Source organism: Coturnix japonica, chromosome 1, assembly GCF_054131305.1.
Source record: "Coturnix japonica strain WE chromosome 1, WE-NBRP24, whole genome shotgun sequence".
Taxonomy (NCBI): domain Eukaryota; kingdom Metazoa; phylum Chordata; class Aves; order Galliformes; family Phasianidae; genus Coturnix; species Coturnix japonica.
Window position 1 is genome coordinate 11022355 of NC_140663.1, and position 15951 is coordinate 11038305.

At 42.9% G+C, this 15951-nt stretch overlaps 1 protein-coding gene across 6 annotated transcripts in view; it reads right to left on the reverse strand.

The window, feature by feature from the left end:
- The window catches only part of PTPN12 (protein tyrosine phosphatase non-receptor type 12), a 57938-nt gene that overhangs the window by 30906 nt on the left and 11081 nt on the right, over positions 1 to 15951 (reverse strand). For 3 of the 6 annotated variants that reach the window (XM_085513062.1, XM_015882843.3, XM_085513077.1), the window contains one exon: positions 1541 to 1649. In XM_085513062.1, the coding sequence (XP_085369188.1) occupies positions 1541 to 1649 (109 nt within the window). Of the gene's footprint in view, positions 1 to 1540; positions 1650 to 6804; positions 6923 to 7119; positions 7140 to 8279; positions 8413 to 15951 lie in introns of those variants that run through there. The other 3 variants (XM_085513066.1, XM_085513055.1, XM_085513072.1) reach the window with 3 other exon arrangements.

Here is a 15951-nt window from a genome sequence, read left to right on the forward strand (position 1 = left end):
CTGCATTTGTAAGCTACCTTCTGGATTTATGAAAATAAGCAAAAAAACCCATACCCATTCTTCCTCAAAAACACCTTCTAGCTTTCATTTCTCTGTCTGGTCTCCCCTAACTTCATTGCTGGAACTTTTCAGCATTCAAAGATATTCTCACTTCAACTGCAGGTTTACCTTCAATTTTCCTCACCTCCAGCTTTGAGGTCTGTTCATTTTCTCCGCTGTGATCTGTACATCCTTTCAGATCCTAATGCCTCATGTTTTCATTTTTTCAGATGTACTAAAGCTCATCCCCCACTCTAACAACAGCCACTTACTGCCATAGCGGCTGTTGTGTCCCATGGATTCAGCCTCAGTGCGACTGACTTTTTTCTTGTATTTTTATCTAACTATCAATAAAGCCTGCATGGAAAAAGCAGAATAAAGGTACTGTAACAACAACTTCCTCTCTCTTACTGTAACCATTTGACACCTTTCCTCACAAATTAAAAGAAAGCCCAATGACGTTTCATTGCTTTGTTGCTTTTGAGTCCAGTGCCATGCATGTCCTCCCTTCTCATCATGGCAGCAGCCATTTTGCCCACCTTGTTAAACAATCTAAGGCTCTATGGCCAAGCTGAGCTCTGGAAGCACAGCTCCTAGCTCTGGAAAGCAGTAAAAACTCCATCACTAGAGAAACAAAACCCACAGGTACATCACAGTGTGAAAGGCAGAGTTTATTACTAGAATATATCTTGAAGCTGAAAGCTAATGATGCCTAAGAACATTTTCAGCTTCAAATGGATTATAAGCCTTCAAACACTTCTGAGAGAGCTAAGCGGAACAGACTTGTCATTAATCTTCTGGGATATGAAAAATGGCACTTGTCAGTGGACCAGCCTTTAATCTTGCTGACAGTTACTTGTATTGAGAAGCACAGCAAGAACTGCTGAGATGTGTGGCCTCACGAGATACACAAAGCGAACTTGCAACACACCATCCTGTCACAACAAAATCTGTTCTAACTACACACTTGGTTTTAGAATTTAAAACTCTGCTCTGAGTCACATTTTATATGCTTGAACATGAAACCATTTTACTTGGGCCACAGCAAAATGCAAACAGAAGAGACTCAACACTGACAGCTCTCAGACACGGCTTGCGAGGTATGAACCAGCAAGAACAGATCTATTTTACTTCAACCACAAACACGGGTTCCTTAAAAATCTCGAGATCTTATGCTGACATTCGTTTTCTATCATGAACATTTAAAAATGCATACAGTTAAGGACCCAGTAAGGTTCTATACCATTGATATGGCTTGAGACCCAGCAAATATTGCATACCTGGGTGATAACTCCCCCAACAAAATACATACATATATAAATATATACATATATAAATACATATCCACCCTGCCAAGTTAAAAATAGAAACTTCATGAAAATGATCCTTCAAAGTATCTCCAATTTTGTTTTTAGTTGTTAACTAAATAATGAAATTTAGAGTACATTCAGAGTAACAAGCCTTATCCTTTATCGTCCATTAACAAACAAATCAGACTTACATGGCAATATATCCTTGTATCTGTTCTTCTTCACATTTTCTTCCTTTTCACCAGTGGCTGTTGGATAGATCTTCTCCGTCCTGTATTTTGTGGATAATCTTCTTAATCTCTGAAATAAAACACTTATGTTACACTTTCAAGGCACCAGAGACATGGCTTAGCTTCATTGATGTATATGGATAAATAGTCACCCAAAAAAACCTCTTCTATCCTTTTACAGTTTTCACCAATTTTTAAGCCGTAATTACCTGGCAGGTACTTTATGCTCAGCAGCAGTTTACAACCAACTTGAAAACACTCTATACGGAACAGTGAAAAAGCTGCTAGACGATGGTCATACAGCCATACTGTAATGACAAGGCACGCTGCCACGTTAAGGAATAAGGGCTGCATTATCAAGAATACATGTGAGAAACAAACATGTGTTATTCCCCAGGATTCACGCAGGAACATCACAGATCAGGCTGGCTTAAGAACAGCTGTTATTTTGCCACTGAGCTCACACGCTGACAACTGAGCAGGAAGAACCCAGCTCTGGGCAGCTCTCAGCTCTTAACACTCGACTCCCACTGAGTTTCAATCTCATCCAGGCTTCTCTGGTCCTCCTTTCAAAGGAAGGCCCTGCTGCTCAGCTATACGCTATTCTCAATGAAGCGACAGACAAAAAGTTTGCTGAACTCACAACCTTACGTCCAATTTTCTCACCCTGCATCTATTGCAAACCCTCCAAATTCAAAACAAGCAAAGCCTCTATTAATAAAAACCTGCCTATCCCTTCCTGCAACGCAGGAAATAAAAGCAAAACAGATTCATTCATCCCACTCAAGTTATGCACTTACAGCCTTAAACTGAGAAGGAAGAAAAGTACCTCAATCTCATATTGAATTGACATACAGATTTAAAAAGGAACCTAATGGTCTCAAAAAGAAAATGGTGGCTTCCAGTTAACACTGGGTAGTTGCTAAACAGTCACTATCATCACTGCCAGGGTAGCAGCACACAGAACAGGCTTCAGGAAGACAGGATTTTAAAGGTCAGTATTTCCAGTATTTGATGGCAAATGAAGCCACTGAATGCTAGGAAGAGGAATGGAATTAGCACACTGAAATTGTTTTCTTTTGTAATGTTAGGTGGGACAGAAAGCCTGACCAAATGCTGATCCAAGAGCTAAATATATTACCTGAAAAGATTATACAGCAAATAGAAAGACTTGATTCTTGAGAAGGCATATTAACAGCGGCAGGCAAGATTCCATGCAGACCATGCCAACCTCTGCAACACTAAAAACAACTTCTCCACTTGTATGTATACAGTAAACAATTGGAGAACCCCAGTTTATAACTCAGTACAGACAAAGAATACAGGGGAATGGTGAACCATAGAATCACAGAACCACGTGGGTTGGAAAGGACCTCATAAGAGCACCCAGTTCCAGCCCTCTGTCATGGGTCAGGGATACTTCCATTGGATCAGGCAAAACAGAGTGGAAAGCAGGACAAGCACATGCCAGCTCTGAGGCAAACATCAGGAAAGAAATGTGGCAGAATATGTATCCCTGTTCGGATTTATTCTTTTCTATTTGTCTGCTGTTTTGTAACATGGCTAATAGCAGGGTAAGTAAGCACAGTCATGAGAGCAACCAAAAAAGAATAAGTACCTTCATGCTTCTTTAGTATTCTGAGCTACACAGAATAATACCTACTTTATGCTTTGGAAAGGGAAGATTTGACTTAAAAGTAAGGAAAGAATTCTGAAAACTGAGCCTTGAATCACTGACCCAGGAGGAGTGCTGGACCACAGCAGCAGAATTCACACTGCATGCAAAAGGAGGCTCCTGCACAAAGGCACCGCAGCGAGCACACACTGCCTGCTTCTGCTTCAGGGTGCGAGAGATGCAGCGCTTCCTAGGCTACAGCCTGGAGTGACCAGAGCAAGGGGAATGTGCTCGGTGACAGAACGGGGTAATGGCAGGGCAGAGAAAGAAAGAATTTTGTTCAGACTACGTTAAAATCAATGAAAAATATCCAACGAGCTCCGTCACGGTTTCCTTTCATGCTAATTCATCATAGAGTTGCCTGCAATACAAAGCAACGTTCACTTAGGCTAAGTGAGGCAGTGGAACTGCCAGGACACACACAGGGACACAGAGCAGCCCTGCAGCCCTTCCACGCTCACCAAAACAGCTATTCCAGCACCTCAGAAACCTTCATTCACATCTTCCTTTAAGAATAAAATTGACAAAAAGTAACCAAATATTTGCTGTTCTGACTGTACCTAAGGAACAGCACACAACAGTGTTAAACTCAGCCGCCGGAGTGCTCCAAGGCTTCCACAGCCCATTTGCCACATGATAACAAGCAACAGTCACAGGCTTCACAGGTTCTGTATGGACATCTGGGGCAGCACTGATCACACAAGAACGTATTTTGCTTCTCAGAATTCACTTCAATGTATCAAATACTCAAAAAATCTGAACACTGAAGAAAATCTTCTATAATAATTCTCTTAAAAGTCGAAGCATAAAATGACACCAGGACACGCTTGAAGAGATGTATTAACGCACTCATTTCCTAAGACAGCTCTTTCCAGCATAAGCTTAACATTTCTTTGTGCTTACTGGCAGGCAGGGGAAGAAAAACACGTGCATTATATGTTCAGCTGTGCTCTCCTAGGAATTTAAAACATGTTACTAGAGCAGAATAGAATTGCCAGACCTTGGAAAATATACCTGTAAGGAACCCTCCCAAAACCATCCCGGTTCTGCGAGTATTTTAGCCTGCAGTCCTTCCAAATCTAGCTGCTGTCTCCCCACATCACTTTCTGACCACTCAGAGCTCTGGGAAACTCCATGGCAAGATGATATGAATGAACTCAGCTGCAGTTTGGACGCTCAGCGGAGCCCTGGGTACCTCTGCAGCTCTGTGCACAGGAAGGCACAAACACACACACAGACCTGGTGCCTTTTGTCAGTGCCAGCACAGGACACATGGGGCATTTCTGGGAGTACGTCTGTTCCCACCGAGTCCTGAGAGCATTACAAAACCAGTCCCTGTTTGTGGCAAATGTCAGTGTTTTCCCAGTTATTCCTGTCAGCTCGCAAAGAACTATTTGAGAATTTCTAGACTTTGTGCTGCAAGGAAAAAGCTTTCCCAAACACTAACTATAAACAATGACAGGAAAATGATCCAATTCTATTAAAAAAAGAAGTTTCATTGCATCTCAACACTTCCGCATGGCTTTGGCTGCAAGAAATAGTTCAGACTGAACCCATTTCTCTGAAATGAAGCCCTGAAACAGGATTGTGTTGTGGTTCCAGCCACATTGCAAGCCAAACTGATAGGAAGAACCAAACTTCTGCAGGAGCCCATCCTACCTCAGCTCTCCCTTCTGGCAATACCCACTGACACTTAAACTCTGGGCACTCTGCTGAAGTGATTAATAGACGGGACTGACACAGAGAATCTTCTGGGAGTTCAGACTTCTGTATCTCACTGCAGGAAGACATCTGGAAACTACCAGTGTGTTCAAGGAAGCTTGTGTGAGCCCTATAAAAGTCCCTCTACAATTAGGTAGTGAACTGGGATCCGCACTGTTCCAGTATCAGGTGGCACATTGCATTGTGTTATCTTAACTTGGCTGTTTTTCCAGAGGAGTTCATGTTACTGCATCATTTAGAGATTTCAATTCAGTAAAGAAGCATTAGTCAAGGTAGACGGTGCACACAAGGAAACCCCCTGCTTAAAGGAGATAAAGCACAACACTGAACTATTCAACTCCACTATCCTGCATTACGTTACTAACATACAATTTAAGATATTTTTACAAGCTCTGCAGCATTTTCATTCACATGTTCAAACCGAGGGTGTGATTTTTCTGCTCCTGAACAAAGTGGTTTCCTTAGCACCATCTACTGCTACAAATGCATCAAGTGAAAATGTGCAGGACAACAAAGCTGGCAGAACAACAGCAATCACAGTGAGTGATCAATTGGCCAAGGAGGCTGATGTTATCCTGGGATGCATTATAAAAAGCATGGCCAGCAAGGACAAGGAGCAATGGCCTAGAACTGGAATATAGGTAGTCCCATACAAACACACAGAACTTCCTCATGATAAAGGTGATGGAGCACCAGAACAGGTTGCCCAGAGTGGCCGTGGAGTCTCCTTCTCTGGAGATATTCAAGAACCATCTGGATGCCCACCAGCGCAAGCTATTGTAGGGAACCTGCATTAGCAGGGGTCTGGACTCAATCATCTCACAAGGTCCCTTCCAACCCCTGTGATTCTGTGATTTCATTAATGTGAACATTTCCATCAATATGAAAATATGTGATGAAGACATAGTCTGACTTTTGGTTAGAAGTCTAGGAAACACACCTCAATACAAAAACAGAGAAAGCATTTATAGTTAGCACATCCCACAGAAAACATGCTGCTTGACAGTACAAAGGGGGTCAGCAATAATTCCTAACAGAAATAATTCCTAACAGAAATAAGCCTCACATTTGTCCAATGGGCCCCAAGATTTTCAGTTCTTGAAAACAAACACAAACGGAATAAGGAAACAAAATAAAAACATACCAGGAAACAAAACTGATACCCAGAGAACCCTCCTGCTTAAGTGCATAACTTCCAGGTGACTGGATTTGCTGCTATCCTCTTATTCCTTTAGCCTTCAGGTTTCAGTTTAAGTGTGTGCACTGACAGCAGAAGTGTATTAAAAACTTCTCATCTAACCTTGAGTTTCCCCTCAAGTCTTCCTTTGAACACACGCAGCTTTTATCCATCTCACCTCTCTGTGTGATTACAAAGGTACCGTGTTCCTACAGAAAGCTACGGTGAGTAATTTCGAAGAGAAGGTTTTTATAGCACTCCAGTTGATTAAGTGCTACAATGGGATCTATCAGCAGGGCAGCAAGAAGAGCCAAGAGCTTCTTACTGAAAACAGCTACTAAATACAGTTCAAAACTGAGCTCACTGTAACATACAACATACGCCATCTCCGTATGTCAGCTTTTCATACCAATCTTCTCACCAATTCCTTTTCCACAAGCAGTTCAGTTTTTGAGTCAAGACAGTAAGGGCTGGAGTTGTCCTCCATGTAACCTTCTGCAAGCTTTTAAAAGAACTCACATTCCCGTTAGCACAAACAAATGACGACTTCCTCTTTTGTGAGAACTTTAAAACTTGCTACGTAGCTACACAAGTCAACCTACTGAATACAACACGGATCTTGCGCTAAAGAAGAAAAGAAAGGTTTCCCACCTCCACACCTTCTTTGCAGCCTTTTCTTTGGGAGACTGCAGATGCCAACTCTATCAGTGCTACCCAGTTTTACAGCCAGCATCCCAACAGCTCAGCTGATTTGTTCAAGAAACCGACAGGCATTTCAGTCTATTTCAGCTGAATCAGCGTTCAGTTCTGAGCAAGGAATATAAGGTCTTATCGTTAAGATACCTATAAATAACTGGCAAAAAGAATTGGCTAACTGCTCAATTCTCATTACGTGCATACTTCCTCAGCAGCAGGAAGCCCTGTACCACAGCACAACAAGGGTACAAAGAGAAATAACTCTCCCACCTTCAGCAGCTTCCTACAGAAAAGGTTCAGGCACACTATGGGGGGGGGAAGCAGGACAGGCTGCTTATTGTAGCTGTTCTGCAAGATGTCATCTGCATGAGCACTCAGCAAAGGCATTTACAGAGCCCTCAGAACCACTGCAGGATTCAGCAGCACAACCACAGGTCAGCTGGGAATGTACCCAAAACCCTGAATCATGGTGCAAGTATCTTGCTGTATGGCATCCAGAACCAAGAGCTCAGTCTTGTTATGGTCCCAGTGATTTCAGCTGTTCATACGACATAACTGCAAGTGGTTTCACTGGCATTAAGCAGAGACGTACCCATAAATACACAGATTTATACAGCAGTTTCAACAATGTCCTCATCTCAGTCACCAACAGCAAAGAGAAGAACGCAGCACCAACAGAGAGGAGGGTCTGCTGAGAAGCTGGGCCCAAAGCAAACCTCAGAGAAGTGGGGTGAGCTTTCCACTCCTATACCAGAAGTGGAGCAGTTTTGCTCATTTCTAAACCCCAAAGTGACTATAAGCAGAGGTAAGCATTGTCTTCAATGCCTCCCTTTTTTCTTCCCTCAGCCAGGAGAGGAGAGCACAGCACAGAGCAGCACCCAGACAGACCTAGCTCTGAAGTCTGATACTGACAGTCCTGAACATGATGCTGACACTGTCAGTATCATACCTGAATTGTGTGACCACTTCTAAGGAACGTGTCCTTCAGCAGAAACAGAAATCAAAGCAGAGACTTGTCCCACCTACTTCTCTCACATCACGCTTAAAGTTTGATGGGGAGTCAAACCTGATGGGTACGATGGAATAAAAACATATGCCAGAGTAGCAGCATTACCACAAACAAGCCATGGAAGCACAGAAGGAAGCACCTAAGCATGACTTCAGAATTTCCCCACAAAGAACACCCCAAAGGCAGGAGGCTTCACTCCAGCTCAGGCATCTGAAATGAACCCAAGCTTCAGAGCTGTACAAGAGGCACAGCCAGTAACCACTGGCAGCAATTCCACAGCTCCTTCATTTCAGTGTTTCTGCCTTACCGCACATTACATCCCCAAACAGCAAAAAGCACCGCAAGCATGAGCTCCAACAGACAATACAGATACAGTACAGCCCAGACAAATTAGAAGCTTTAGGAACTAAGTAGGTATCACCTGAACCTCCTTCTTTGGAGAACATTTAGTTTGTGAACTTTTTCAGGGAGAATTAACACGGCTAAACAATCGCTTGCTGTTAAAACTTCTTCCCAACATCCTTTACCACTCCCTTGCTGTTGGCTTCACTGTATGCAGAATGAGGCATCAAATTCCAAAGATCTTCAGTCAAATATTTGGACAGGGTTCACATAAAAGTCAGTCTCCAACTGCAAACTGCCTTTACCACGCTGCTGAGCTGTATTACATCCTGTCCCCAGTTGCCCCTGCAGCACAGTCAGCTGTGGTTGTTATGGCTCTTATCAGCTGCTTCTTGCCCATGGAGCTGAGACAGGCACTGCCCAGCAACTCACTGAGAACTACTTGATCCTGAAAAGCCAGAGCCTAACAAACCCTCCAGTATAAAGCATAGCTGTATATGCTCAAGAAGCATTGCAACTACAATCCAGCTTGAGGGCCAAATTACCTTCCTGAAACATCTGTTGAACTCAAGCTTGCTACTCCTTTTATTTATGTGACATTCTTCAGTAACTGTGACTCAACTTCAATCACAGACGAATTACTATGTGATGACATGAGCTCAGTGTGAAACACGCTGACATTAGATATGCGAGCAATAAAAGGGCATTGGCTTCCTCTCTCACCAGAAGTCTAACAATTAATTTCTCTTTTTCCCAGAAACAGGCTTGAACTTATACAAAAATACACCATCTGCTGAGTCCTTTGGAAGTTCTTTAGAACCCCTATTACTCAGCAGGCAAGATAAGGATACCTTTCACTAGTTGGGTTAGTTTGCAATTGGCAAGTATAGCAGCCACAAGGTTTTAAGGACTGTTTCCTTCCTCCCCCCCCAAAAAAAAAAACCAAACTAACTCAATAACATTCCCAGACTTAAGCACAGAACCACCCTTCCAACATCAGCACATCCATGCAGTAACATATATATTACAGCTGAGTTTACTTAAGTCTGTAGTTGGCATGAAAAGCCAAAAAAAAAAAAAAAAAGGAAGAGAGGAGATGGAGGGGGAAATAAAGGTATCAAGTAGAAAATACATTTCTATTAACTGCAGAAAACACGCTTAGAACTATTTTCACCCCTTCTTCAAGGCTGTGTTTGGAAGCCAAGGAATGTGCGACTTATAAAGAGACCATTTATGACGGAGTTCAATAGCATTTTAAGAGCCAGAAAGAAGTAGTTTCATTAAAGACACAAACTTGTACTAAGACTTCAACCACAACAGCTATAGCTAATCACTACCACGGCACTTACCGATAGGCAAAGAAACTTTGCATCCTAGTTGTGGATATCTGTTGTACCTTCCCATTTCTAGTTAAGAACTCCATCCCTATCTGCTGGAAAAAGCTCTCTTTTCCACCAGACTATGCAGCAAGAACAGGGTGTTTAGGAGCCAACGCCATTCTCAGAGCAGAAAGCCGTAAAGAAACTACTCACATGAAAGCAGAGCAGCAACCTCGAGTAGAAAAACAACTACATAATGAGTCAATGATTTTATATTATATTGCCCTATGTGTATAAATGCAAGTCCAAAGTTAAAGAATTTGCAGGTTGACTTTAATATAATTAATAGGATATCTCAGAAATTCTTCCGTGTTGCAGACACCACACGAGGCATACACCCAATTGCAAAGAGTTCTACAAGCCTCCCCCCATACCCATAAGCTGCAGGCGGCCTCTTACACCACTCCTTTGTCAAACACTGCCCTTCTACAGAACCAAGTTTCAAAAAACATAAAGCTACTCAAGGCAACAAGTAAAATGAACCCGGTTCAAACAAGTGCCCTGTCAGTCAAGGTGCCGATCATGTTTTTCAAGTAAACCTCAATTGTTATTGCTTTCCAGAGCTGCGTGTTTACAATCCAGAAGGTAGAACAAGATCACCTGTTTGGTAAATAACAGCCAAAGCCTCTATCTGGGATACAAACAACTTCATTCAGCACAGGCAGGTTCGGGATGACAGGTTTACTTCTAGGAATTTCAGAAACGTACAGGAATATTTTCAGATCTAACCTCAAGATTCTTATCTGCAGTTCTCAACTCTGGAGTAAGTGACACAGCAAGAAGAGCCCATTTCCTTTCTTGGGAAAGGAAGCTGTTCTCATCTGAGCTCCAAAGTATTTGACTCGGTGCCAATTGCAAAGAGAGCGTGTGAATTTTCATAAGGATTCAGGCGAGACCAGGGGCTCTTCAGCCTGTTTTTAAGAAGAGAAACACTGGAAAAAACCCCAAACAAATTGTTTGATGGAAATGATTTCACCAGCAGAGCTTCTTTACAACAAAATAATAATAATCACAAAACTACAACACACACAGCTCTGTGTTAGTCCTGTCACACGGCTTCATGAATGACTTATCACTAATAGCAGACGATGCTAATAGACTTTTTGATGACAAAGCTAGAAAGCTTGTGCAGAATGACTTAAACCCCCCGAGGTGAAACAATAACCCACAGCAGAAGGGCCACCTGCTCACAGACAACGGCTCAATAGCAGCACAAGGTATCACACCTGGCCATTGAACTATCCATTTCCAAGCTGCGTTTATTTCCATCGTTAAAGGTGGATCTTATTAATTTACCTGAAGTATTTTGTTTTTATCTTTAAGCAATATTAACATTAAAATGAAAGCTTCCTAAATGCTTAGGAACGTTTCAGGAGAAAACGTGCTTCTGCTAAAACTTGTCCTGCCACCCAGTTCCCAATTAAGCCACCAGATGCGTGGGACAAGCTGCAGAGAACTATTACTGTGTGTCATTAGGCCTTGAGCTTCATCAAAAGGAGAGGACCTGACCTGAAGGCAGCTCAGAGGGACTAAAACTGTCCCATCTGCCTCTCCTCACAGTGCAGGTAACAGCTGCTCTTCATAGACTGGGAGGATGAATGAGGAACTCAGTGTCTAAAATCACTTCATTACAAACACCTACATGCACTCAGCGGGGCTGAACAAAACGCTCCCAACAAGCAACAACTGGTATGACAGTGCAACCCCTAAATCTCAAGCCCCAAAGGAAATTACCTGACATTGGCCAGGTTGCTTTCTTGTTGTTTTTTGTTTGGTTTTAATTCCCCTTTGAGAAAAACCCTAAAGATCTGAACAAAAGCATAATTTAGGCAAGAGCCTAACAGAACAGATAGCCACAGAACAGCAGTCAGCTTGCACCGTGCATATGGAACCCATCCACTAGATGTCAGTGTCCTCTTGGGCAGAGGAAACACTGGAAGCCAATGAAAAGAAGGCAACCTACAGCTCCTGCTCATCAGCTCAACTGTTAAGGAGAAAATCCTTACAAAGCATCCCCTACGGTGACCTGTGCCCCCACAGAAGCAATAGCAGCAAAAGTAATATTTGTGGCTGTGAGACACAGAACACTGACACAGCCCTGGTCCCAAGGTTCAGCCAAATAAGCACTTACTCCTACAAACCAGTTTTGTTCTATCAACTCAATTGGATTATTGAAATAGTACACACTGAAATGGAACCATTAACTGAGAATTACTGAGAATTGTCTCTGCAGAGCTTCTCGCTGCACAACCTAAGTCTCAAAACCATTGAGACAGACTCCAAATCATTGCTTTCCAAAGAACGTATCTATTCCCTGACACAGCTATGTGTGCTGAGGTACTGTGTTAAGTAGTTTCAAAGAGCAATTCTGCAAGGGTTCTGTTGTCCTGGGATGCACATGAAGGAGCATGGCCAGCAGGTCAATGGAGGTGATCCTCCACCTCCACCCTGTCCTGGTGAGGCTGAGACCTGGGGCTGTTCAGCCTGGAGAAGAGAAGGCTATGGGTAGGGATAGATCTCATCGGTGCTTATAAATAGCTAAAGGGCAGGAGACAAGTGGATGAGGACAGGCTCTTCTCAGTGATGTGCAGTAACAGAACACAATGCAAAAGGCAAAATCTGCAACACAGTAAGATCCATACAAACGTAATGAAAAACTTCTTGGCTGAGAGGATGTCAGAGCAATGAAACACACTGATCAGAGAGGCTGTGCAATCCTCTTCCATGGAGATATTCAAAACCCAGCTGGACATTTTCCTGTGCGACCTATCTCAGGATCCTGCTGAGACTAGAGCTGGACTAGATATCTCCAATGGTCCCTTCCAATCACTAGGACTATGAGGAAAGTCTGAAGATCGTGAGCTGCTCCAGAGAACACAATAGAGGAAACGTACAGCACATATCAACAGATATTAAGGCACTGAGAATTGGTGATAAAAAGGCTGAAAGACAAAGACACTTCTGCTTCCAAACCCTGTTAACGAAACTTAAACCAGCACACAAAACACTTTTGGACGAAAGACAGAAAGAAAGAAACATAGACATAGAAACACCACACTTACAGAGGGAGAGAACTGAAGTCAAAGTTCAGACACATGTACCTGCTGCAGGAAGAGACAGGTGAATGAGTGCTCCTATGAGTTTGCACTAACCCTAAGTACTCATATGGACTGTATGTGAGCCCAGAAGAACGCCAATATAAAAAGGAATCTTCAGCTCTGTGAAACTGGCTGAGAATCCAAAGAAACCACTCAACTGTGCTCAGTAAGGAAATAATGTCAGGCTTTTCTTCCCTTGTGCACATACATATGACAAAAATACTCTGCTTGCTGTTCTGTCTTTGTCCAAAGTTAATTATTTTGATAATTTAAATGAACAAGTGGCCCATGAAAGCAACAGCAATAAGGAGAGCATCCCAACCAAGCCCCAACTCCAGCAAGGTTTCCTGCAAGTTTTATGCTTTACCTGCATCTATTTCCTTTCTGGTTCAATAATTAGTAAATTAGAATTAATAATTCCATATTAAATATTTTGATGCTATGAAAACCCTGTGGATCACAAATGCTAACGGATTAATGGGATTTGATACAACCCTTCAGATTCTTTGGACATTAACAAAGACACAAGACAGCAAAAGTAGATTCTAGGCCTTCACATTTCAAAGGCAAATCACAGCTGTAACACCTAAAAGAGAGTATTTTGTGTGCAGTTCTTATGGCTCAGTTCAGACTTAGGCCAAGTTTTCTCTGGCTACAGCTGGAAGTGAACAACCTGCACTCATCCACATTTCTCCTTGGTAACAGTAGGGGAGGTAATGCATGGAACCCAGGGAAGAACAGTTTTTGATGATCAACATGATTCTAAAACGTGGACAGAGGAATATCCTACTACAGCAGTTCTGGAGGTGTTAAAGCTTGGAATGAGCCACGCAGCTTCTTCAAGACTGCCAGCCCCTTTGTGCAATCAATGAACTGCCATTAGGATGGAGCTCCATCCCCATCAGCTGCAGACAAAGAGCGTCTGACTGCTTTTCCTGTCTGGGAAGGAACAGTTAACACAAGTGACAACAGCTTCTTACACAATCAATTTATTGTTTTCATATCAATCACTTCACAGTCATCCCAGACAATTTAAACATTTTCTTAGACTTTTCTTTCACTTCTCTTTTCTTTCATCTTCTTTTTCCAAAGCCACTAATCTCCTTTATTGCAATTCCTTCCCCATATCAGACCCAAGGCTGTCTTTACAGTAACTCATTACTGACACTGGCTGCAGCCCACAATTGCCCATCTAGGAACAGGAAAGTTGCTCAGTGCTAAATGGCTCTTCCCTGTTTACAGACACACTTCAATAAATTCTGAGACTGTGCTACAGTTGAGGTAAAATTCACATTCTGGTACTGGAGAAACAGAAGACAAAGACAGAATTAACAAGGTGTCTTGGTGAGCAACTCTGACTGCCAACAAATCAGAAGAGACACGGGGGAGATTAGCATTACAAAGCTCGGTGTCTGCAGAAACCGGAGCTGTGCCTTATTTGATGGTAAATCCCTGGTGACAATTCCTGGCATAAACAGAGCTCGTTCATTTTCGCTGCCTCTTTCACTCAGCGTTGCACGCCGTGCCCTCCCCGCAGCCAGAGGGATGGCAGCCCGTTAACCTCGTTAACCTGCACACACCCTCCTGGCCGAGCTCACTGCAACGCTGTGTCACCCCCCAGGGAACCTCCTGCTTCTGAGCATCTTCCTCCTGAAACTTCTCACTGCTTATTTCTCCATCAAAACAGTTTTTCACCTCCCTCAAGAACGGTTATAGCTTATAGCACCTTACCAAGCTCACAGCTTTCGAATTAGAGAATGGGCGCTTAACTACACTTTAAGGTAATGGAAAAGCAGGTTGGAAACCTCTGGTCATTGCTCTTCAGAGTGACAACCTGCTTTAGTTTCACTTGTAGGAATTTTCTTAAAGCTTTGGCACCTTTAACCCTTGCGTGATGCCTCCCCTTGAAGGCTTCTTCCCTTCACTCTGTTTCTAGCATTGCACATCAGTATTCCAGTGAGCAACAAGAATGGCTGTGAATGCTAATGAGTCCAGACAGGAATACACATTTGTCCTTAAGAGACAGCAAGGGCATGACAAGTAATAGGAAGAGCCATGCAGCATTACTGCCTTCTGACTTTAAAATGCAAACTACAGACACACTCTACAGACAACGAGAATCCATTGGTAGGAGCACTGAAGTACCACGCTGTCTCATCAGGACACAGGTGTCTCCTCCAGCACACATTATAGGATCCTAACCCTAACGGCACACATTATAGGGAACGGACTCTCATGAGGGAAAGGCCAAGTATGGCCAAGGAAGCACTATGTTCCAAACTGCATCACGATCCCAGTGCAAACTGCACTGCTGTTCTCTCTGTATTGACTGCATCCTTGCAGTTGTCAGGACTTAACATATTCCAAGGTCCTCAAAGTAGGTCTTTGATCTCCAGGAACCTCTGTAATAAGCATCAAGGGGAAGCATTCAAAGCCAGGCTGGATGGGGCTTTGAGCAACCTGGCCTAGAGGGAGGTGTCCCTCCCTATAGCAGAGGGTTGGAACTACATCATCTTAAAGGTCCCTTCCAACCCAAACCATTCCATAGTTCTATGGTTTGAGACTGCATTTACTCTGTTTGCAGAGACAGATTCGTAAGCAATATTACCTGGCCCAATACTTACCCTGGAACATTAATCCTAGTGAAATGAATGTGGCAGTTTGTAAGGAGCAGCACGCATGATGATTCTTACCAAGACTACTTCCAACGCCAATCAAGGAGGGCATAAAAAGTACCAAACTACACTACAATCACCTGCCTTCAGTTCATTCGATCCATAATAATTTGTATAAACCTAATGCTTGTTCTGAAGTTTCCCAACTATGGAAATATAAAGATGACGACGGACACATTGTCCACATGATTTTCCACTCCCTCCTTCCGCTCAGCACAGTGTCATCAGCATTCCCAAAGGAGTAAAAGCTGATGGTTTAAAAACAAGGAAACCATTCCAGAAGCGTCAAGGAGAATAGTAGTAAAAAGGGAGGAAAAAAAGAAGCATTCAGAAGCAGACTGGAAATAAAACATCCAAGACGGATCGCTGTTGATATGTGCTCAATCAAATACACATGTTGCAATTTGCATAAGATCTGAAACAAGTACTAAGCCCAGCGGAAAACTACACACTCGAGGGGGATAATTCAACTACTAGCTGACAAATGGAGAATTCCTAAAGGCTGCAGTGTTTATGCAGCGCTCAGAAGACAGATCCAACAGCTTCAAGACCAATCAAGAGACAGCAACAGACGAGTGCAGGAGGAAGCCCACAGGCAC